The 18,485-nt window shown below is 43.9% G+C and overlaps 1 protein-coding gene across 8 annotated transcripts in view; it reads right to left on the reverse strand.

Moving 5' to 3' along the window:
* ADAMTS9 (ADAM metallopeptidase with thrombospondin type 1 motif 9) overlaps nucleotides 1-18,485 on the reverse strand; it is a 95,381-nt gene that overhangs the window by 64,934 nt on the left and 11,962 nt on the right. For 6 of the 8 annotated variants that reach the window (XR_011338164.1, XR_011338165.1, XM_069865441.1 and 3 more), the window contains 9 exons: nucleotides 15,485-15,771; nucleotides 14,426-14,509; nucleotides 14,202-14,323; nucleotides 13,754-13,794; nucleotides 13,520-13,625; nucleotides 11,466-11,612; nucleotides 10,453-10,594; nucleotides 10,129-10,236; nucleotides 5,367-5,512 (listed from right to left, as the gene is read on the reverse strand). Coding sequence is in view for 6 of the 8 variants with exons in the window: in XM_069865441.1 (XP_069721542.1) it covers nucleotides 5,367-5,512; nucleotides 10,129-10,236; nucleotides 10,453-10,594; nucleotides 11,466-11,612; nucleotides 13,520-13,625; nucleotides 13,754-13,794; nucleotides 14,202-14,323; nucleotides 14,426-14,509; nucleotides 15,485-15,771 (1,183 nt within the window). In the remaining 2 variants the exon portion in view is untranslated. Of the gene's footprint in view, nucleotides 1-5,366; nucleotides 5,513-10,128; nucleotides 10,237-10,452; nucleotides 10,595-11,465; nucleotides 11,613-13,519; nucleotides 13,626-13,753; nucleotides 13,812-14,201; nucleotides 14,324-14,425; nucleotides 14,510-15,484; nucleotides 15,772-18,485 lie in introns of those variants that run through there. The other 2 variants (XM_069865440.1, XM_069865444.1) reach the window with 2 other exon arrangements.

Below are 18,485 nucleotides of genomic sequence, written 5' to 3' on the forward strand. Positions count from 1 at the left end.
TGGGGTACCACTCAACCAGCTTTGCTTTTCCCTCGTGTTACAGAAGGAGAGGTATTGCAATCTGGATGCAACGTTGGAAGGGTCAACTTGAGCAAAGCTGCAATTATCTGAAAGGGAAAAAAATTATACCAACTCAGACCTGTGCTGAGGGGAGATGAAGCTAACATGCACTCCAGTCATCAGCATGGAAGGGCTCAGCCAGCCCTGGCTCCTCCCTCTTCAGTGGAGTCAGCAGAGAGCAAGGGCATCCTGAGCGGCATAAGCCACCCTATCCTGACTGTGCTGTGCTGGGGCACGTGTACAGAGGCAGAAAGTGGCTCTCAAGATGTCATCTGTACCCAGCTCCAGTCTCTGCTGCACAACAGCCACTAAACTTACATCTTCTGCGAAACCCAAGAAGTGCAGATCAGAAAAGTGGTGCTGAAGTCCTGGCACCCACACCTCCTGCCTTTCAGGTCTTTTCTTCAGGATCAGCTTTGCCCTGCCCCAGGACCAGAAACCCATCAGTGCCCCAGGGGTGCTTGCAGAGCACACCTTTTCAGGAAAGAAGCTGGTTTGCGCAGCTGGAGACCCTCTGAAACACAAACCAACGAGCGATAAACAGGAACCACATCTGCCCTTAGCAAGGAGATGCCCATAATAAGCTCTCCACATTGCATACTGCTAGTGTCTCCTAACATGAGAGAGCCAGAAAAGCCCTGCTCACGTAAGAGGGTCAACAACTTCCTGCAGCTGAATACAACTGTTTAGTATCTCTTGAATTACAGGCACAACAATCCGTGAAGCTCAGCAACCCTTGTTCTCCCACAAGCAGTAATTTTTACTTCTACATTTGGAAACTACTTGTGACTCAATAGCACAGTTCACAAGAGATAAGTGGGGAAACAAAGGCACGCAGAGGGGCTTGCACTTGCCTAAAGACTAACTGCAAAGTAGGGAAAGGCAGACAGACTTCCCACCTTCCCATAAGCACCACACAGGGAGATGCTCACAGGTTTGGTAGGAGTTGCCTCCTTCAGGTTGCTGGCTGCCTCCAGCAGCCGCAGGTGAGATGCAGAGCATCACCAGCTACACACATGGGATTTTTCCTGCCAGCATCCTCTTCTTGCCAAGACATGCACTCCTGTGGTGCACACCTCTCAAGTCCTATCCTAAATGCAGAGAGGGGTAATTTGTCTTTAGGCATAGCCCAGAGCCATAGCTGGTAACATTAGCGCTACTTGCTCCGAGGGAGACTTTCACATGCCATCTGGAAACTAAATGTGTGTCATTTGCAAGGGTTTCTGACGCTTGCAATTAAACAGGTAGCAGTGATAAAAAGCCCAAGCAACTGCATGGTGCTCAGTGCAGATTTCAGTTTACAGATCGATTTTATACCACCAGCTCCTAGTGGAGCAATTCTAAACCCAATTTCTACCCCATTTAGTCTATTCTCAACCTCAGTATGACAAACAACTTGAATCAATTTAACTGATTACACTTGAGACTGTTCCAGAGCTAATCCAGGACAGCAACCCCTGCAGACACATCCTGGAACCCTCCTGCCTTCCAGACACAACGCTGATTTCTGGGTTTTTCCCACTACAGGAGCCTTTCCTGCAGACTATTCCCATGCAGGCACATCATCTGCTTTCAGCTACAAAGGGACATCTCAACCATCTCACTACACAGCACATGAGAAAACTTCATAGCTGTGGCAGTAGCACATTCCAGATCTTGGTGAGTTTGGAATATTCATCATTCTCACTTTGAAAGCATTTATACTGCAGCAGGACTGTTGCAGTTTGACAAAGGCTCTCAATTATGTAAACCTCTAGTAGGGCATTTCTTTAAAAAGATTATAATTACAACATTTTTATCCCACTGCTTCCAATATAAATCAATTCAATTAAAATGAGACTTTCAAATATCAAGTTAGTTAAGAAGAACATGCAGGAGCCATTTTTTAAAGAGTATGTCTAAACAAATTTGAAAATCACAAGTTACTGTATAGTTTCCTTTTCTCTAGTCATCACCTGTGAGATTGAGACAACACTGAACACGTTGACACACACAGACTGAAGGATGCTCTAAATTGACATTGTGTTGCAAACTGCCAACTTCCTAACCGTGGCAGTAAATGTCCTCACAGCCAGTGTTAGGTGCTGAAGCACACTCACACTTCTGACATTTCAAATCAACCCCAAACCACACTGATGATTTTAGGGTGTTTTTAAACCAGCATTGCTTTTCACAGAGTTTGAGTAAACAGAAAGAGCTGACCCTGAAAAATAAGTCAGCCTCATACAACATTCTGTCCTGTGCAGAGACAGCAGTTTGTCTTGATGATCCTTGTTGGTCCTTCCCAACTCAGGACATTCTATGATTCTATGAACGTCAATTTTCAGTGTCACAAAGGAATACAGGATACTTCATGCTACATAACATTTTTATGGGCAATCATCAATGATGCATCACAGAGGTGGAATGGAAAAGCTGTGCATGCATAGAAATCTCCTTGTTCTCTCTTGATTTCCCTTCTGTCTGAACCATCTCTGATCAACTAACAGCTGCTGTGGACCTGCTTTCAACCTGGCATAATCCCCATTAGACCCCAGTGCCACTGCATTCCTCCCAGCACAGCAGAAACTCTCAGGACACAGCAGACAGCCCTGGGGAACAGTGGGGTCTTATCCCCACTCCCACCTCAACAAGTCTTAAACATACAGCCCTTAATGCATCATCTGCCATTACTAACCTTGAAAGTTTTCACTTAAGGCAGCGCCCAGCTCTCCAGGAGCACCAAGTACAGGCACCTCACCAAGAAGAGCTGCTTTGGGAGTGCTTTGCAGATGCTCAGCCCCATACTGCTGTGCTTGGGGCTCTCAGGCTGCCACAACAGAAGGACTCTGGAGACCAGCTGTGGGCTATGTGTGGTCACCTGCACGTCTGCCTCCGTTTCCATGATCATGCAGCAACCGCAGAAAAATCTGTGAAGCTCCAGTGTGCGGAGATCAGTTTGGGATCTCCTTTGCAGCATCCCATAAATCCCTCAGACCAGGAATTGGTACGTGTGCTGCCAGTGGCCAACACTGGCATCTATAGATGCATTTACACATCAAGCGCAGACAGCCTTCACCAGAGGTGGATACTTCTGTGATGGACTAAAATGCAATCAGCCTTGTATCCAGAGGTAACAATACCTCATCCAGAAAGCTTCTGCTGAAAACAGGGCTCCTGGTATTGGCATGTTATGAAACATGCTTCTTCCCCATAATTCTGTAGCTATGCCTTGCTTTGAAACCCAGAACTTGCACTACAGACCCTCTACATGAGGCACTGCAGCCGTGGGCTCTGTCTGTACCAGCCAGCCTCAAATTCCCATGTGGGTAATCTTGTTGGAAAGGGTCTGGTCTGGTTATCTAGTACATTCGTTCACTGTATGTCAAAACACAGCCTGCTGCCATTTCAGAGGATTACATCTTCCTGGAGCCCTGCAAGATACTCATCCATGTAGGTGCCAGAACATGTTATAGACAGAGGCAGGAGTTGCAGCCTTATTTTTTCTACCATAGCAGAAGGGTTCATTTTCCATGTCAGATTTAACACAAAGTTTTATTGGCATGCAAAGTACCCCCCTGAGATGCTCCTGCAGAGAAAAAGCTTAACAAAGCTAAATCATCTTTGAATGGAACAGACTTGCTTAAAACTGTTTAGGATGCTACAATGTCAAATTATGGGGACAAAAAATCAGAGTCTGTGTAAAGCTCTGTGGAGGGTGCTAGGACAGGCGACTTCCCGCAGAGACCTCATGAGGGGTTGGAGAAGAGCGCCAGCTACAGAGCTCTCAAAAGGAGCCTGGGAAATAACCACTATTAGTGATAAGTGCAGGGGATTTCACAGGCATCTTGGTGCCTACCATATTCGTGCCTTTGCAAATCCCAGCCAAAGCAATAGGCCCTCATGAAACATCAAGATACAAAACACAAGCAGCGAGAGAAGGTGGAATCTAAAATCCCTTTACGAGCCTTTAGGATAAAGGAGATTTTCTGTCACAAAGAACTATCAGTCCAGGCAGATGCCATTCCAGAAGACAGGAATACATCTCCCTGACAGTGTCCAAAGGTTTGGCAGCATAGCTATTTTGGCACGTGGAAAGATATTTTATTTTTGCATCTCTATGGCTACTGGAAGACCATATGGCATGTGCTGACTCAGCACAGTGAGACAAGAAGTTCTTTGCTCTTGTGTGTTTCTCAGCATTATTTTAATTAACTTGCTGGTGTCCAGCTCCGTTAGCCTTAACCCTCTCTTGACACCTGCGCCCAGCATGCTGAGCCAGACTCTCCTGTCACTTCAGCACTGCTGCTGCAGGTACAGCCTCTCCCCTCTCCCATGAAGGGTGATGAAACTGTCACTGATGCATCACTGATGGTAATTTCCTTGGAAATAAGCTGTCTGACACCAATGACGAGAAAGTGGATCTCAATCTTTTTAAGACCCTTTGGTTCACCTAGCTTCACAGATGCCCCTCCTCTCCATGTCTCAGTCCCAAATGAGAAGCTGGAAAGCACCCTGTCCACCCCTTCTTGCATTTGTGGGCTGAAACGAGGCATTAAACAGAAACCAGCAGAATTCACAGTTTACATAAACAGGCTGTTTTCACACTAGTTGCTCAACCTATTACTAATATTCCACCATTCATCTTCTCGAAGCTCACAGCAAAATTCCATGCTATTCCAAAGGGTGCAGGATTTTGCATTCCAGACTGACAGCAAACATTTTTGAGTGCCACTTTTTAATGGGGCACAGATTTCTGCTGAGGTTTGGCTACTCTATACTAGCTGACATTTAACTGTATGAAGTATTAGCTGCAAAAGCAGCCAGATGCTGCAAAACCAGCCAAAGCAGGAGTAAAATTGTAGAAAACTATATAAAGAGTCTGGCTTGTAGGAACAGATGCAAAGCAGGGGTAAAATAGTGAAAAATGGATAAAAAATATGGCTCCTTCCCTTCTCTCTCCATTCTGATCCATAGCTTTGGAGGAAGAAAAACACCTTTGGAAGCAGGATCCCTTCCAGATGTGCCTCCCCAGTAAACCAGAAGGCAATAAACCCATGCAGATATTAGCTTTCTCCTTATCTCTCCACAGAACGGATCCTATTTTAGTGCCCTTTGCCCACAAATCAAACCTGCGACGACCTCCTCCTGGGTTCCCAACATTGCCTCATCCATGCCAGGCAAAGCCACCATCCCCAGGGCAAAGCCACAGATCCCCAGGATGCACATAAGCTGGGGACTAGCTGAAGGGGATTTTTCAGCCTGTTTGGGCAACCCAGCTGTTCTCCCCCATCTCACCCACAAGTGCTCCCCCTCCATGCACTTACTCAGGCCTGTTGCACTCCCGTATCGCTGTCTTTATGCCACCGCCACAGGTTCTGGAGCAGGTCCCAAAAGGGCTCCACGTCCCCCATGCTCCATCCACCACTGGTGCCTCTCGCTCTTTGGGCACACACATCCCAAACCGGCAGTGCTGCGTGTGAGGGAGAGAGATGGGAAAAGTGGGTTTGCATTGCTTTTGCACGACAAGCCAACTGCCAGTGGCCAGCCTGGGTGCTAAGGCTCATGCTTTCTTTTTTTCTGAACCACTCACAAAATACAGCAAAGATTTTGTAATCAAATAAATGTAACTTCTTTAGTTTTTGTCTGTCACCCCCATATTTCTTTCTCTCTGCAACCTGAAATGAAGAAGCATTTATGGGATTTATGGGAACGAGATTGGGGACAACAGTAACCAGTGAATACTCCCTGTTTCCTGGTGCCGAACAGTGTGGTAATGCTCCCGGCACTGGCTTTTCAAAAAGTTGCTTATCTGATTTCCTGGAGAGTAGCAGGAACCGCATGTGTCAGGGGAGGAGACAGACAGTAGGGAAAACAACAGGGAAAACTCAAACCTCCCCACAGCTGTACAAAGCCCCAGAATAGAAGAGGGAAAGGAAATTTCCAAAACGAAAGGGCAAATAAAATAGAAAAATGAATTCTTCAATCCAAAGAATTTTTTTCACTCAGCCGTAACACAGGACCTGCCAAGGCCTGGCTTATGCTTTTGTTTTCCTGCTATAACTCTTACTCTCTTTTGTTTGGAAATCTGGTTTAAATTATCTTGGCAAGCCCCTGTCCCCCATTTTTTGGGGTATAAATTGTGTCCCTTTGGGGTATGTTTGCTAGTTCAACTACACAGACTTCTGGAGAGGTGAGATCTAGGGCAGAGCTCCCTTCTGGCCCCACCAGAGTAGGTAGAAAAGTGTCCCCAAGGCTTGTGAGAGCAGGGCTTCCCTTCCACCGAACAATGCTTGCTAAAGCAGGATTAAAACCAGACACAGATGCCTAAATCTTTGCAATTATAAAAAGCCCAAACACTGCTGATTGCTCACAGATTAGAAGAGGTTACAGACTTAAAGAAGAAAACACGAAGTGCATCGTTAAAGTATTCACTTCCAATATTTCTCTGCACTGGAAGCTGTTCGAGCATGGGAACACCTGACAGTGGCAACAGAGTCAAATTTACTGATGTGCTGTGTTTTGCCAGCCCTTTCAGTAATATCAGAACAAGGTTGCATCAAGACACACCATAAGTTCACCCTCATTTTTAGACATCTTTATGAATCACCTCAGAGAAAGCTGTCTAGGAAAACAGCACAACCAGGCTGCCATGGGGTTTGTGCACCCAGCCCATAGGACACTGTCTCCGCAGCACATTTAACACCTTTTGCCCATGATGGCCAGCTTGACATATTTCTTTGCTGATGAAGAAAGCTGATCTCAATAACATTTGCCTATGGGAAGGTTTGCAGGATGGCTGAACAACTCGTAGCTTGGGCCCCAAACATGGTGTTTGCTCAGAGATGAGTGTGGTCTCTGGGCTGCAACATACTCTGGATTTGCTTTCATCTTGAGATTTGATTCCTCAGAAAGACACTGTCTGAAAAATGTCTGCTACAGTGAAGGAGAGGAATAAAATAAGCTGAAATGCCTGTTTCTTTGCTGCAGGACAAATCCTTACAATGCACAGCTCCTCCTGGCATTTAGAGGGTTGAAAAACTGCAGGATGGGGTTCCCTATGCCAGTCCTGTGCAGGGACAAATAGGTCTGATGGCTATTATCAATGTTCAAAAATACATGACACTAATTCAACACTGTTATTCTGGCGAAGAACTCATAGCAATGTTGATGCTCACAGCTAAATATATAACCACAGCCATACTTGGCATCACTGACCCAGAGAAGATGACTGAATAGCTAACTAGTGAATGTACACAGCTAACAGACCGTGTCATGACCTATACGTCTCCCATCCAATGGTTGAGAATTAACCAGGAAATCACCTACATCCCTTGATTTTTATTAAAAATTGGGGGTTTGCACTTGATGGTAAATCAAAGAGGAGGAGGAAAAGAAAAGAGCAGCTGTTTTAAATAAACAGCAAGATTATTTTATGGAAACGCAATGGTGTTTCTTGGCACCACACTGTGAATAGTCTGGCTGTGCAACCTTCATGCCTTTTGTATTTTAAAAATAATTTCTATGTTGAGTTACAACAGAAAAACCAAAAAGCCTGCCAGAGTTCCCTTTCCTGTGAGCTTACAGATCAGAGAACGAGGAGAATAAAAGAGTTTTTGTCTGGAGCAAGTTCAAAATAACTTAGACACACAGTTGAGCAGGAGAGCAATGGCAGGGATGGGATACACTACAACAGACTTTCCCTTCCTTTGTCTTGCCACTGGAGTCCCTGATAATTCACCAAATCCAGCTCCCATCCTTGGGCTGACTTTGGCTGAATGGATTAGCAGGGGGCAGACAAGCGCTGTGAAGCTTCATGCATGCATAACATATTCACTACCTGCTGCCATGCGGCAGGAGACAGAAATGATTACCATTCATCTACTCTTCTTTTACCATTCTTTAAACAACCCTGAAAACCACAAGAGATAGAGGCCCAAGTTTACGACCCTCTTTTATTTTCTTTCTGTGATTTATTTCCACCTGACAATGCACTGGTGCCGTGCAACACTGCAAACCATCCTGACTGGTGCTTGCTCAGAAAAGGCCAAACTATGGGCTGGGCTTATTACTTGATTTAGTGATAACAAATTCAGTGTCCTCACATGCAAAATATGCATAAGATAATACACCCATGGTTTTTTTAGTATCCTTGATTTAAGAATAAATTTAGATCCTGGTTAAATCTACATCCCAGTAGTTTTAGCTAGATTTTTTTTTTAAGCTATTCAGGCTCTCTCATTTCCAAAGATATCTCCATAAAAAATGGCACAGTATTTTCTCCATCTGCCAACCCATATATCACAGGCTTTAAACATGCAGACTGGAGGCAAGGCATTAGTCAGCAAGCAGCAGTTTGATGGGGCTCCCGGCCACAGCACAGTACCAAAACAGCAATTTATTCCAATGAAAAGCACTCCAGACTTGCACCTCAGCACTTTACAAGCCCAAGTAAACACTGAGCAGGAGAGAGTTTGACAATCCAAACTTTAAGCCTGAATTAAACCAACATACAGATACAAGAATTACCCTGGAAAGCTTTTTTTGTGAGAATACATTCAAATGTCTGAACATGAGTGGACCGCATCAGCTTTTCTTAAGAGCCCATCTGCTTTCAGCTGACATGATCAGCTCACACTTGTCTAATTTGTCTAAACTTGTCAAATTGTCTAAATTTGTGGACTGAAATGTTTTTGCTTATATGGTCTTTATTAAGAGCCATGCAGCTGGACACTGCCTCTTGCATGACATGGGATAACTCTGAGGAGGTGCTAATCTGCTTCACTGCAGTTGTTTGCACATCGCTCTGATCATATCCAAAGGTAGTGGCAGGTTTTTCAGTGCAAAATTGCAGCCCAGATTTCTGGAATTTCAAGAAAATTGTTATTTCTGAACTTCCACAAGGTCCCAGGTCACAATGACTCTACAGGTGCCTAAGCTTTATCTTGAGTCTCAAATCGGAGGATTTGACATAAAAACGTTAAATATTGGTGTACCACTGGCTCCAATGAGTAGGATGGGAAGAGGATTTCCTACTACATCTCTAAAGTGCATTCTCAACAACTAAAACAAATGTGTTGACTACACTTTTCCCTAAGAAAGGAAGGCAAATCGATATATTATGCCCATTGTCTGGAAGGAAATCAATCGAGTGTCATTGAATGACTTTTCAGACACATGCAACAGAATATTAACTACCAAGGAAATCCACAGCCTGTATGGAAAATTATATCTAAAATAGCATCCAGAAACTTTTAATAAAACACATTTGAAAGACGATGAATTAATAAATTGAGACTTCCTACAGAAATCTTTAACTGCTGGTGATTAATAGACAGAAAAGCAAACTTTTAAGCTATAGAATAACATTTTTTAACACTTACAACTTTTAAGTTGTAGAATAACATCACACTTTTTTTACTAGACACAGATGGAGAATATTTTTATTCAGAAACAAATGATGAAAACTTGTTAGCATTTTTCTTCATAACCATCAGTATCCCAATAAAGGAAAAAGAAAACCCCTTTCAACTATTTTTCTCCAGATCTGTACAATTAAAAACTAAATAATTATTCTAGAAATGACAATGTTAGCTGGAAATCAACATTGCACATGGAAATCAAAAGTTGCTATGAATTACTTCCAAAACTGTTCCATACAGAAAATGTCAACCAGTTCTATATTTTTGTCTGAAGTTGTCAAGATGAGAAGCCAGATGGCAAGCTTATATTATGCAAAACTACTAATTACTCTCATCACACAGGAAATTTCTAATAAAAGCCTAGAGAAGCTTTGCAAAGTTTTGCAAAGAGTTCACTTGAGGGCATTAATTTCAGAAGATAAGCTCTCCATAAGGAATACCTGCTTTAAACAATGTTACGCCAAGCAATCGATTTTAATCACATTATCTAGGGTAGAGTTGACCCATGTACACTAGGCTTAAACACACATTGCTGCTTTGGACTTCCATGCTTGCAGTCAGAAGCTGTGCACAACCAATCATTGGGACAGGATTATTTTGACTGACATCCTTCGCCCGAGTCCTAGGAAACACAGCAATGAGGCATAAACTACTAAATATTACAGACCTTTCCAGGCTCACATTCTGTTCCATCAGCCCAAGGCGTGTGTTGTGTACGACATCCCTTGTGTGCGCCATCAATGTTAATGCACCAAAGTCGCCGACACTGCATCTGCTTAAGTTATTGAAAAGATCAAGATATTAAATAAATATGTGTTGCATGTCTTACCAAACAGGTGATCTGTTATGAAGTTATCCCCCTATGATTTATCATTAACTCACAAGCCTGATAATAATTCAATGGATTGTGAGCCTCCCATTTATCCTACCCCAGGAGGCCTCATTTTGCCCTGGCAACACCAGGAAAACCAACGTGTAGAATTTCACTTACCATATAGGGGCACACCTGAGATCCGGGTCCAAAAATTAACTCGCATTGTTTGTTGACATCATAAATCAGCCCTGGGAGCTGCTGAGGCAATGTGTAAGTTCTTGATGAAGGTTCATCAAGCAAACACTCCCCATAACCAGTGCTACAACACAAAGCAGAGAAACAGTGTTAAACAGGAGGCGATACGACTACAACCCATTAGGTGTTTACCTGTGTCAGTCTTAGGGCAGACGTGCACCACATTTGCCACATTTCACACGTACTAGAGCAGCTACTGCAGACTCAAGCACACGAGTGCAGGAGAGGGCATTACCCACTGACCACCACCCCCATGCTGTGCTAACGACTGTCCACCACTGTGCAGTCAATCTCTCTGGCCAAAGCATTTCCAAGGGTGCACAATCTATGTTTAGTTGCTGAGCAAGTGCTGGTACATATTTAGAAAGAAAACCATTGATTAGCAGAAGAACTGCCCGAGGGACCAAGCTCCTGGATTTGGCAGAACATCATTATGGCTCTCATTCTGTTCCCCACCGCAGCACATGGGAAGGTACCATAGCAAAATGGGTGATCACTGCGCATCAAACTGACCCGTGGGCTCCTGGAACAGTGTTCGCACCATGGACTAGTGCCAGGGCTTTATCTTGACCTGTGGAACAGAAAGGCAGACTCAATCTGCCTCCGAAAACACAGCTCCATATCTGGGCCACAGGGCTTGGAAAACTAACTCTTCAGGTTCAAGGATAACGCGCATTCCTTAAAAGCAATATCCATGGGGAAAGACTTATTCTTCCCCATAGAGAGGCCGGTCCTTGCCAGCTTATCATGAGGCTGAACTGGCAGGGACTGGATGCCAGGGGTGCATTCCTGCTCTACATAAAGGATGCGTGCACACACAAATCCCTCTGATCTCCTCCACGTGCTGCACACTAGGACTTCAGACTGCCTGATGAACCGCATGGAATGCATGCACGTGTGAAAACAGCCCAACACGTGCACATGCCAGGCCTTACTCCAGAAATTCAGTGATGTATTTCCTACTGCATTTGGACCACATCCAGGGATTGGTGTAGAAGTTCAGTGTTGGTGCCATGACATGCTGTTGATTTTTACCTCCATCTTCTTTGCACTTATGATTGTCATCGTGTGGCATGTTAAATCTAAGAGAAAAACAGCAGCAAAAAGTAGAGCCAATTAAGTGGCAAATATCAAGTATTTAGCATAGCAAGAGCAACAGCATGAACTAAACACAAGCAAACCCAAGAACTTCTCTTAGACATTCTACCAACAGATATTACAGAATAGAAGTATTAATTTGCACGTATTCATAAGGGCCAACAGACATTGCTCAAATTGGGTTCCTAGTGCCTGTGTGCAAAAGCTACACAGCACCCTGGTAAGCTCTCCACAATGTGACAGCATATATTTAGCCAGACAAGTCTGTGGGGGAGCCTGGAGTAAGATCCAATTTCAGCTGCAGTTTCCTTTTCAGCTAATGGTTGTGATACTGCAAGCACACTGGAGTCCAGCCCCACCTTCACAAAAATGGCAAGTTCTCTAGAATCAAGCCAAAGTGCCAAGTTTCTGAAGGAGATGAAGCACTTGAGCCCACTGACCACTAGTGCCTGAAGCCCCTCACGTACATTGCCAGCATCCTATGGTGGCTGCAAAACAGCTAATGCTGTTGAATATCTTGGGGCCAAACTGATCCTTCATGCTGTTGCTTAAATAGAGCTACACTGTGATAGACTCAGCTTCTCTACATTATGTGGTAAGTTTACAAAATGCCATCAAGCATCAATATCAGCAGAAACCCACGCGAAGTTTGCAGCACATGACATATTGAAGAATGTGGTAAATATGCCAACGAAGACAGAATGGTTTAAAGCGCTTTACTGTTTGAAGTGGAGAAGGGGAAATGACCCAGTGTGAGCGTGCGTTCGAAGGCTGGGGAGTTTATATCCCATTAAGATTACCCCCAATGAACCACCTTTTACTCCGTTCCCTGTAAAAGGGAAAAGAGGCATTTCCTGCTCTGGAGCACGGCTAACCCCTCTGGCAGCTCTGGGGCAGCATTAGTGAAGGAATTAGCCACAGGTTAGGTGTGGGGAACACCAAACCTTCAGGGACTCTCTCTCAGGAAATCTTGTTTAAACAAATACTACTGTGGTTAAAAATAGACCAACTCAGTCATCTCTCTGAGCAGAAAAAGGGAGTTTAAAACAAAGGAAGATCTGTTCCTGAGCACTCATCCACCCCACACCTACAGACCCCCATCGTAAAACCAGCATGAGGTGGTTTGAGACCGAGTTGTAACCGGCAGGTAAAGGACTATGTGATCCAAGATTATTTTTTCACTACCACTCTCAAAAAGTTAAAATAAATTTACAGTGGAGGAGGTGCATCTCGAATGACAGCATCTCTTCTGGACATGTCCAGCAGGATGAGATTTCCCCTTGTGAAATTGTTCAGGAGATGGGTCAGACTCACTCGCATCTCCACCCTTGGTAAATTCTTTTCTTCAGCAGCACCACATGCAAAACTTTTCATGGAAAGGGTCATTGGGCACTGGAACAGGCTGCCCAGGGAGGGGGTTGAGTCACCTTCCCTGGAGGTGTTTAAGGGACGGGTGGATGGGGCACTGAGGGGCATGGGTTAGTGTTCGATAGGAATGGTTGGACTCGATGATCTGGCTCCCCAAGGCACCCAGCACCTCCCAGCACCAGCCAAAATTCTGGGCATTCTGTGGCTTGGCTGGGGCAGATCTTGCATGTAGCTGTAAGGAGATGCAGCAATAAAAGCATTTTGTTAGGTCTCCTCCCTTGCTTAGGGGCTTCTTAGACTACTCAAGACGTGGGACTGCTGCTTTTGCTGCTCTCAGATAGGCTCTAAAGCACCCCATCAGCTCCCAGAGTCACACTACAGCTTAATTTTCCTTGGTGATGCATCTTCTACCCAACTATATCGCCTCTCAAATAATTAGGCTCAGCAGGTACCAAGCCCTTGCCTGGCTGGCTAGCATAAATCTTGGGCTATTTAAATGTAAATGTATTTACATAAAACATACACATGGCCAAGTTCATGTGCTATTGTGAAAGCAGTGCTCAGTCCATTATCTTCACTAATTGAACAGCTCCTGTATGGATCACAGACAGTGCCCAGCTCTGCCAGACCTAGGAGAGAACAAAGAGGTTTATGACAGGAAAAGAAACGTTGCCCATGGTTCAGCACAGGCAACTAACATCGTCACTACAAAAAAAAAAAAAAAGCTATTAAAAGACAGAGAAAAGGTTTTCCTTACCCAAAGTATCACATTTGTCGTGCGCTCTACAAATATCCTGTCTGAAAGCAGAACAGACCTGACACATTAATTTTCAATGCAGCAGTGAGTTAGGGCACAAGCACAACAATAACAATATTCAAAAGCAATTCTTGGTCCTCCATGGGATGTTCTCACGCTGGCTGGCCACATCGCCCACCTGAGGTCTGAACCAATTCTCTACTACAGTCAGAGGTTTTCATCTTACGTGAAACCCACGGGCAGACCTTGGACAGTCCTGAACCTCTCAAAGTCATCTACAGGCACAGGGGAAACATTATCTCAATTCTGCTCACAGTTACTGCTCCCACAATTGCAAATACCATTACGTCCACAGCAAACTGCCCCCATTTCCCATAGTTGCATATATAAATGTTCACAGCCCCTGACACATGCCTGGCTACAGATTTCATGAGAATATCCACCATACCTGGTAACAAGCACGGCTGTATCGTGTTGAAGGTGACTTCCTTCGGGATGGTTCTGGGATTGCTGCCATTGGCAAAAGTTTTTTAATGTTGTCTGGGCATTGTAAGATATTGCAGGACCATCCTAACAAGCAATACACGTAAAAGAGTTATTTTAATTATTCATTGCAGCGGCCTTTACAAATGCCAGTGTCAAACAGAAAGAGAAGAAAACCACTTCTGTTACCTGCTCATTATGTATCACAACCAATTTCACAATAACAATATTGATCAAATTTCCAATGCTTGGGTCTTTGTAGATAGAAGCCACCTGTTTCAAAAAGAAATATTCAGGATTATTGCTAACATTGAAGGAAAAACCAATTAAGACAACAAATGCATGTTTTCTGTTTTGCAATGGTTTCTCCAGAGCTGCTTTTTTGCCCTGCTCCATAATGCTCTGATGATACTTTGAGAGACCTCCTGCCAGAAACACTATTTCAGAATGAAAGAAACCTGCTGGTATCACAGGAACCCAACGTTTCCTTTTGCTTCAACATACATTTCACCAAATTACAGGATCATTCTGCCCCGAGATACAATGACCACAGACTAAGACTGCAAAAAGCAACTTATACTCAAGTGCCTCATTTTCACATGGGCATTTTTTAGACCACATTTATTGCACTTCTGCCCTCTAACAGGATGAAAATCCCTCCAGTTACACAACTGTGGTGGATACTCGCTTTCAGTCTCTAGGCATCTACAGGGCCTCCTCTTTGGGAACTGCATTACTGCATCCTAGAACCCGTAGCTACTAAAATACTTGTCCTCAGCCTGGAAAGCCAACCCTAGCAGTACACTGAGGGTGATCAAGGTGACTACAGACTTCTCCATGCAACAGCAAGGGGAGTTAGGCAACTGCAGAGTTTACTAGCATCAGTCACTTGGGAAGGCACAGTCCCCGAAGCACCTTTTTAATTCAGCTGCCATTTCACACTGGCCTAAATAAAGAGTACAGTGTTTGGACTAAAGAGCCAGTGACATTTCCTGTGCTACCTGGGGTTTGGAAAGCTAGAAAGGAGAGGCGGGGGAAGGGTTACAAAATGTGATGAGTTTAGGAAGGAAGAAGACTCCAGCCAGTGTTCCCCAGCGAAGTTTTACCAAGTGTTACTTGAATCCTAGCATATCCTCATGCCTCGCTGAGGCGAACTGGCGGTATCACATACAACTGCAGCAGAAAGGACTCTGTGACCAGTAGGAAATGATCCACGGATGAATCTACTCCCTCTAATTGAATACTCACTATTGACATTAACGTTAAGACATAGTGTTGCAGATTAGCACCATGGTAGGCGACCATCCTGCTGTCAGCCACCACCATCACTTCCACAAACCGAGGGTAGGAGAGGAACCGCTTTGTTCTTCTATGGCTCTTCTTCTCACTGCCATTTCCAGTCCTGTTGCTATCTGCAGAAAATGAATTCACTTCCAGGCTTTGTTTTAACATCTCCACGTCGGATAATATGCTGCTTTCTGCCCACTGTCTTCTCCAGTGTTTCCGCTTGTTCTTTTTGTGACTGTGTTCATGATCTACAATTAAAAAACAGACAAAAATACATTCTGGAGTGAACAGAGTTAATACTACGTGTATATTATGTGAAAATGCCTCTTTACTTCCACCAAGAGTTAGCAGGCTTGTTGCCTGATAGAGCCTGGGCTGCAGTTGAGTTGAACACGATGTGAGCCTGGTGATGGTAATTAGCCACCACAGCGGCAGTGTGAGGATTCTGGGCACGTCCAAGGTGGCCAGGAAACCACAGGAAACAAAGGTCCAAATCCTGTATTTCTAACTCAGGCATGAAGGACGGCAGGATTTGGCCTTCATAGCAAAGCAATTATATATGATTTATTTCTGTCTCAAACAATAACATGGCTGGGCTTCAATTCCCCCCCTCCCTTTATTATTCTGTGCTACGGGAATGGTAAAGGTCATCAAATAGCACAGCTGCCACCGGCTAAAGAATAGAATTCAGGAAGTTTCACATATACTGCTTTTGATATTCAATTAGGCCAAACATAAAAGCAGCCTGAAAATATACTCCATGCTGATACAAAAACGACAAAGCGAAGAGGGAGAACAGGCAAATAAAACATATGGAACATGTACAATTAAGATTTACCATCTGATTAGTATGTAATTATAGCTTTATTTAAATGTAAGAACAAAATCAGTCTTATTTGATGCCACTTAATTTTTAATCAGTTCATCATAGGAAGTAGCTAATTGAATGTGATTCATCCATGAGAGACTGTTCCTTTCTGCATTTAATATAAAGCCAGATCTGAACTACTCATCTAAGACTCCAGGCTACAACCCTTACACTCTTTGTAGCTTTAGTTTAAGTTCGTCATGGTGGTGAAACTATCATGTTTCCTTATCGGACCCACTGAGTAGGTTAGAGGAAGCATAATATTAGGGGAACAAAGGAATATTCAATGCTTAAGCAAGTTTAAAGTGATAGGAAACTTCTCAGCTATTTTTCCTGTGTAGTTTCCTTTTGGGATATTTTGTAATAATTTCCAAAAAAAAACCCAAACCAAAAACCAAAGGAACTACAAACTATATTCTCTAAAATCAAGGCAGGCAAAGAGGGTTACCCAGTTACTACCCATCTGCATAATACTATCTTTTTGCCCTATGTTAAACAGGCAACAGAGTATTTAAGAATTAAATCTTGTTTACTCTGCACTACCTAAGTCCTACATATTCCCTTGTCTCAATATAGTCCAGACCACCTTAATTCTGCAGAGAGTCCACAGTTATTTGAGTAAGAATTCGAGAAAGCCAATGGCATTTGTGGTTATAATTGGATTGCCCTAGTTCCTCTGCACTAATCAATGCCATTGTGTTGGCAAGGTTGTGCTCTCATGCTGGCACGGCTTCGTGGGCAACCGTGACATTATCCCAACTCGCTCAGTGCCAATCAGCACAGGAAGCCAACTAAGCATACAAATAAGTTGAAGGTGAGAAGATGACCAGACCAAAGAGAATGTGCTATAACCTCAGCCTTTCAACCCGTTCCCCTCCTTTCTGCACCCTCAGCCAGTCACTTCCATTTCCTTTTAAAACAACTAACTTCCAAAAGAAGCAGATGCCCAAGGAAAAACACGTTAAGGATGTAGAGATGCTCAACAGAGTGAGACTGAAGGCAAGGAGGCAGTGCGAAAGCAGAGCTCTGCACCATCCACTGCCATGGCTCCGCAGACCCCAAACAAGACCACGGGACAGAGGTGTCTCCTCCTCTGACCAGTCTGACAGACAGCAAAAGAAGAAGGAAATGCAAAGGATTCTTTGAAGAGACATCTGTACATAGGGGTTTAAAAGAAATGAAGTGATGTTCACCAGGCTTGCACTGAAATCCTGCAGCTACTGTTGTCAAAAAAAAAAAAGTACCAGCCAAAAACCAGAGAGGTCCATGTGAAATGCCAGGTCTGGTCTCGAGAGCCCCGGCCACCACACAGGAGAACCAGAGCCCAACACAGCCAGGTAAGCCCACAGCAGAGAGGGAAAATGACCTTTCTTTTTGTTGCAGCAATGTGGCATGGTTTCACAGAGACATAGATTCATTTAGGTTAGGAAGACCCTTAAAATCATTGAATCCAGTCATTAAATTAATATTGCCAAGGGTCAACACAGTATCAGTGCATCTGCCCCACTCAGCACACAAATCAAGTCAGCCACATCATCCCTTGAAAAACCAACATGTATTTTCCAGGTATGAAGTCACTCCAACACTCACTTCATGCTATTTGGACAAGTCACGTACAGTATGTTTGCCAGCCTAGTTACTGTAAAACCAAGCACAAGCAAGTGGGGATGCCTTGAATGTAAAGCCACTCCTGGACTTTGATAGCAGTGAACTGTTATCTTCACCCATCTTTCTTGCATATAACTACACTCAGAGATGGTGCACATTCACCTGTAAAAAATTAAACACTAATGGCAGCGCACTGCTCTCAAACCATCCATAAAACCCTCACCAGCAGTAATAGGAGGTGCACACAGGGACTGCCAGTACTCCATGTGCCTGATGCTGCTGATACCACCTTGCTCCGTTATTACAGACACAACAGAATGGTGTTGCACGCTGCTGTTTAATCAGGCAGAAGTGAAAATATCTCACATTACACAAAAAAGTGCAATTTTACAGCAACAGCTTCCTACTGAAACACACAACACCAAAAAAGGGTGTGATATTTTTCCACCTGGTTTTGCCTTCCCTCCCCTCCAGTTATGTTAATAT

The sequence above is a fragment of the Phaenicophaeus curvirostris genome, chromosome 11, assembly GCF_032191515.1.
Source record: "Phaenicophaeus curvirostris isolate KB17595 chromosome 11, BPBGC_Pcur_1.0, whole genome shotgun sequence".
Classification (NCBI taxonomy): domain Eukaryota; kingdom Metazoa; phylum Chordata; class Aves; order Cuculiformes; family Cuculidae; genus Phaenicophaeus; species Phaenicophaeus curvirostris.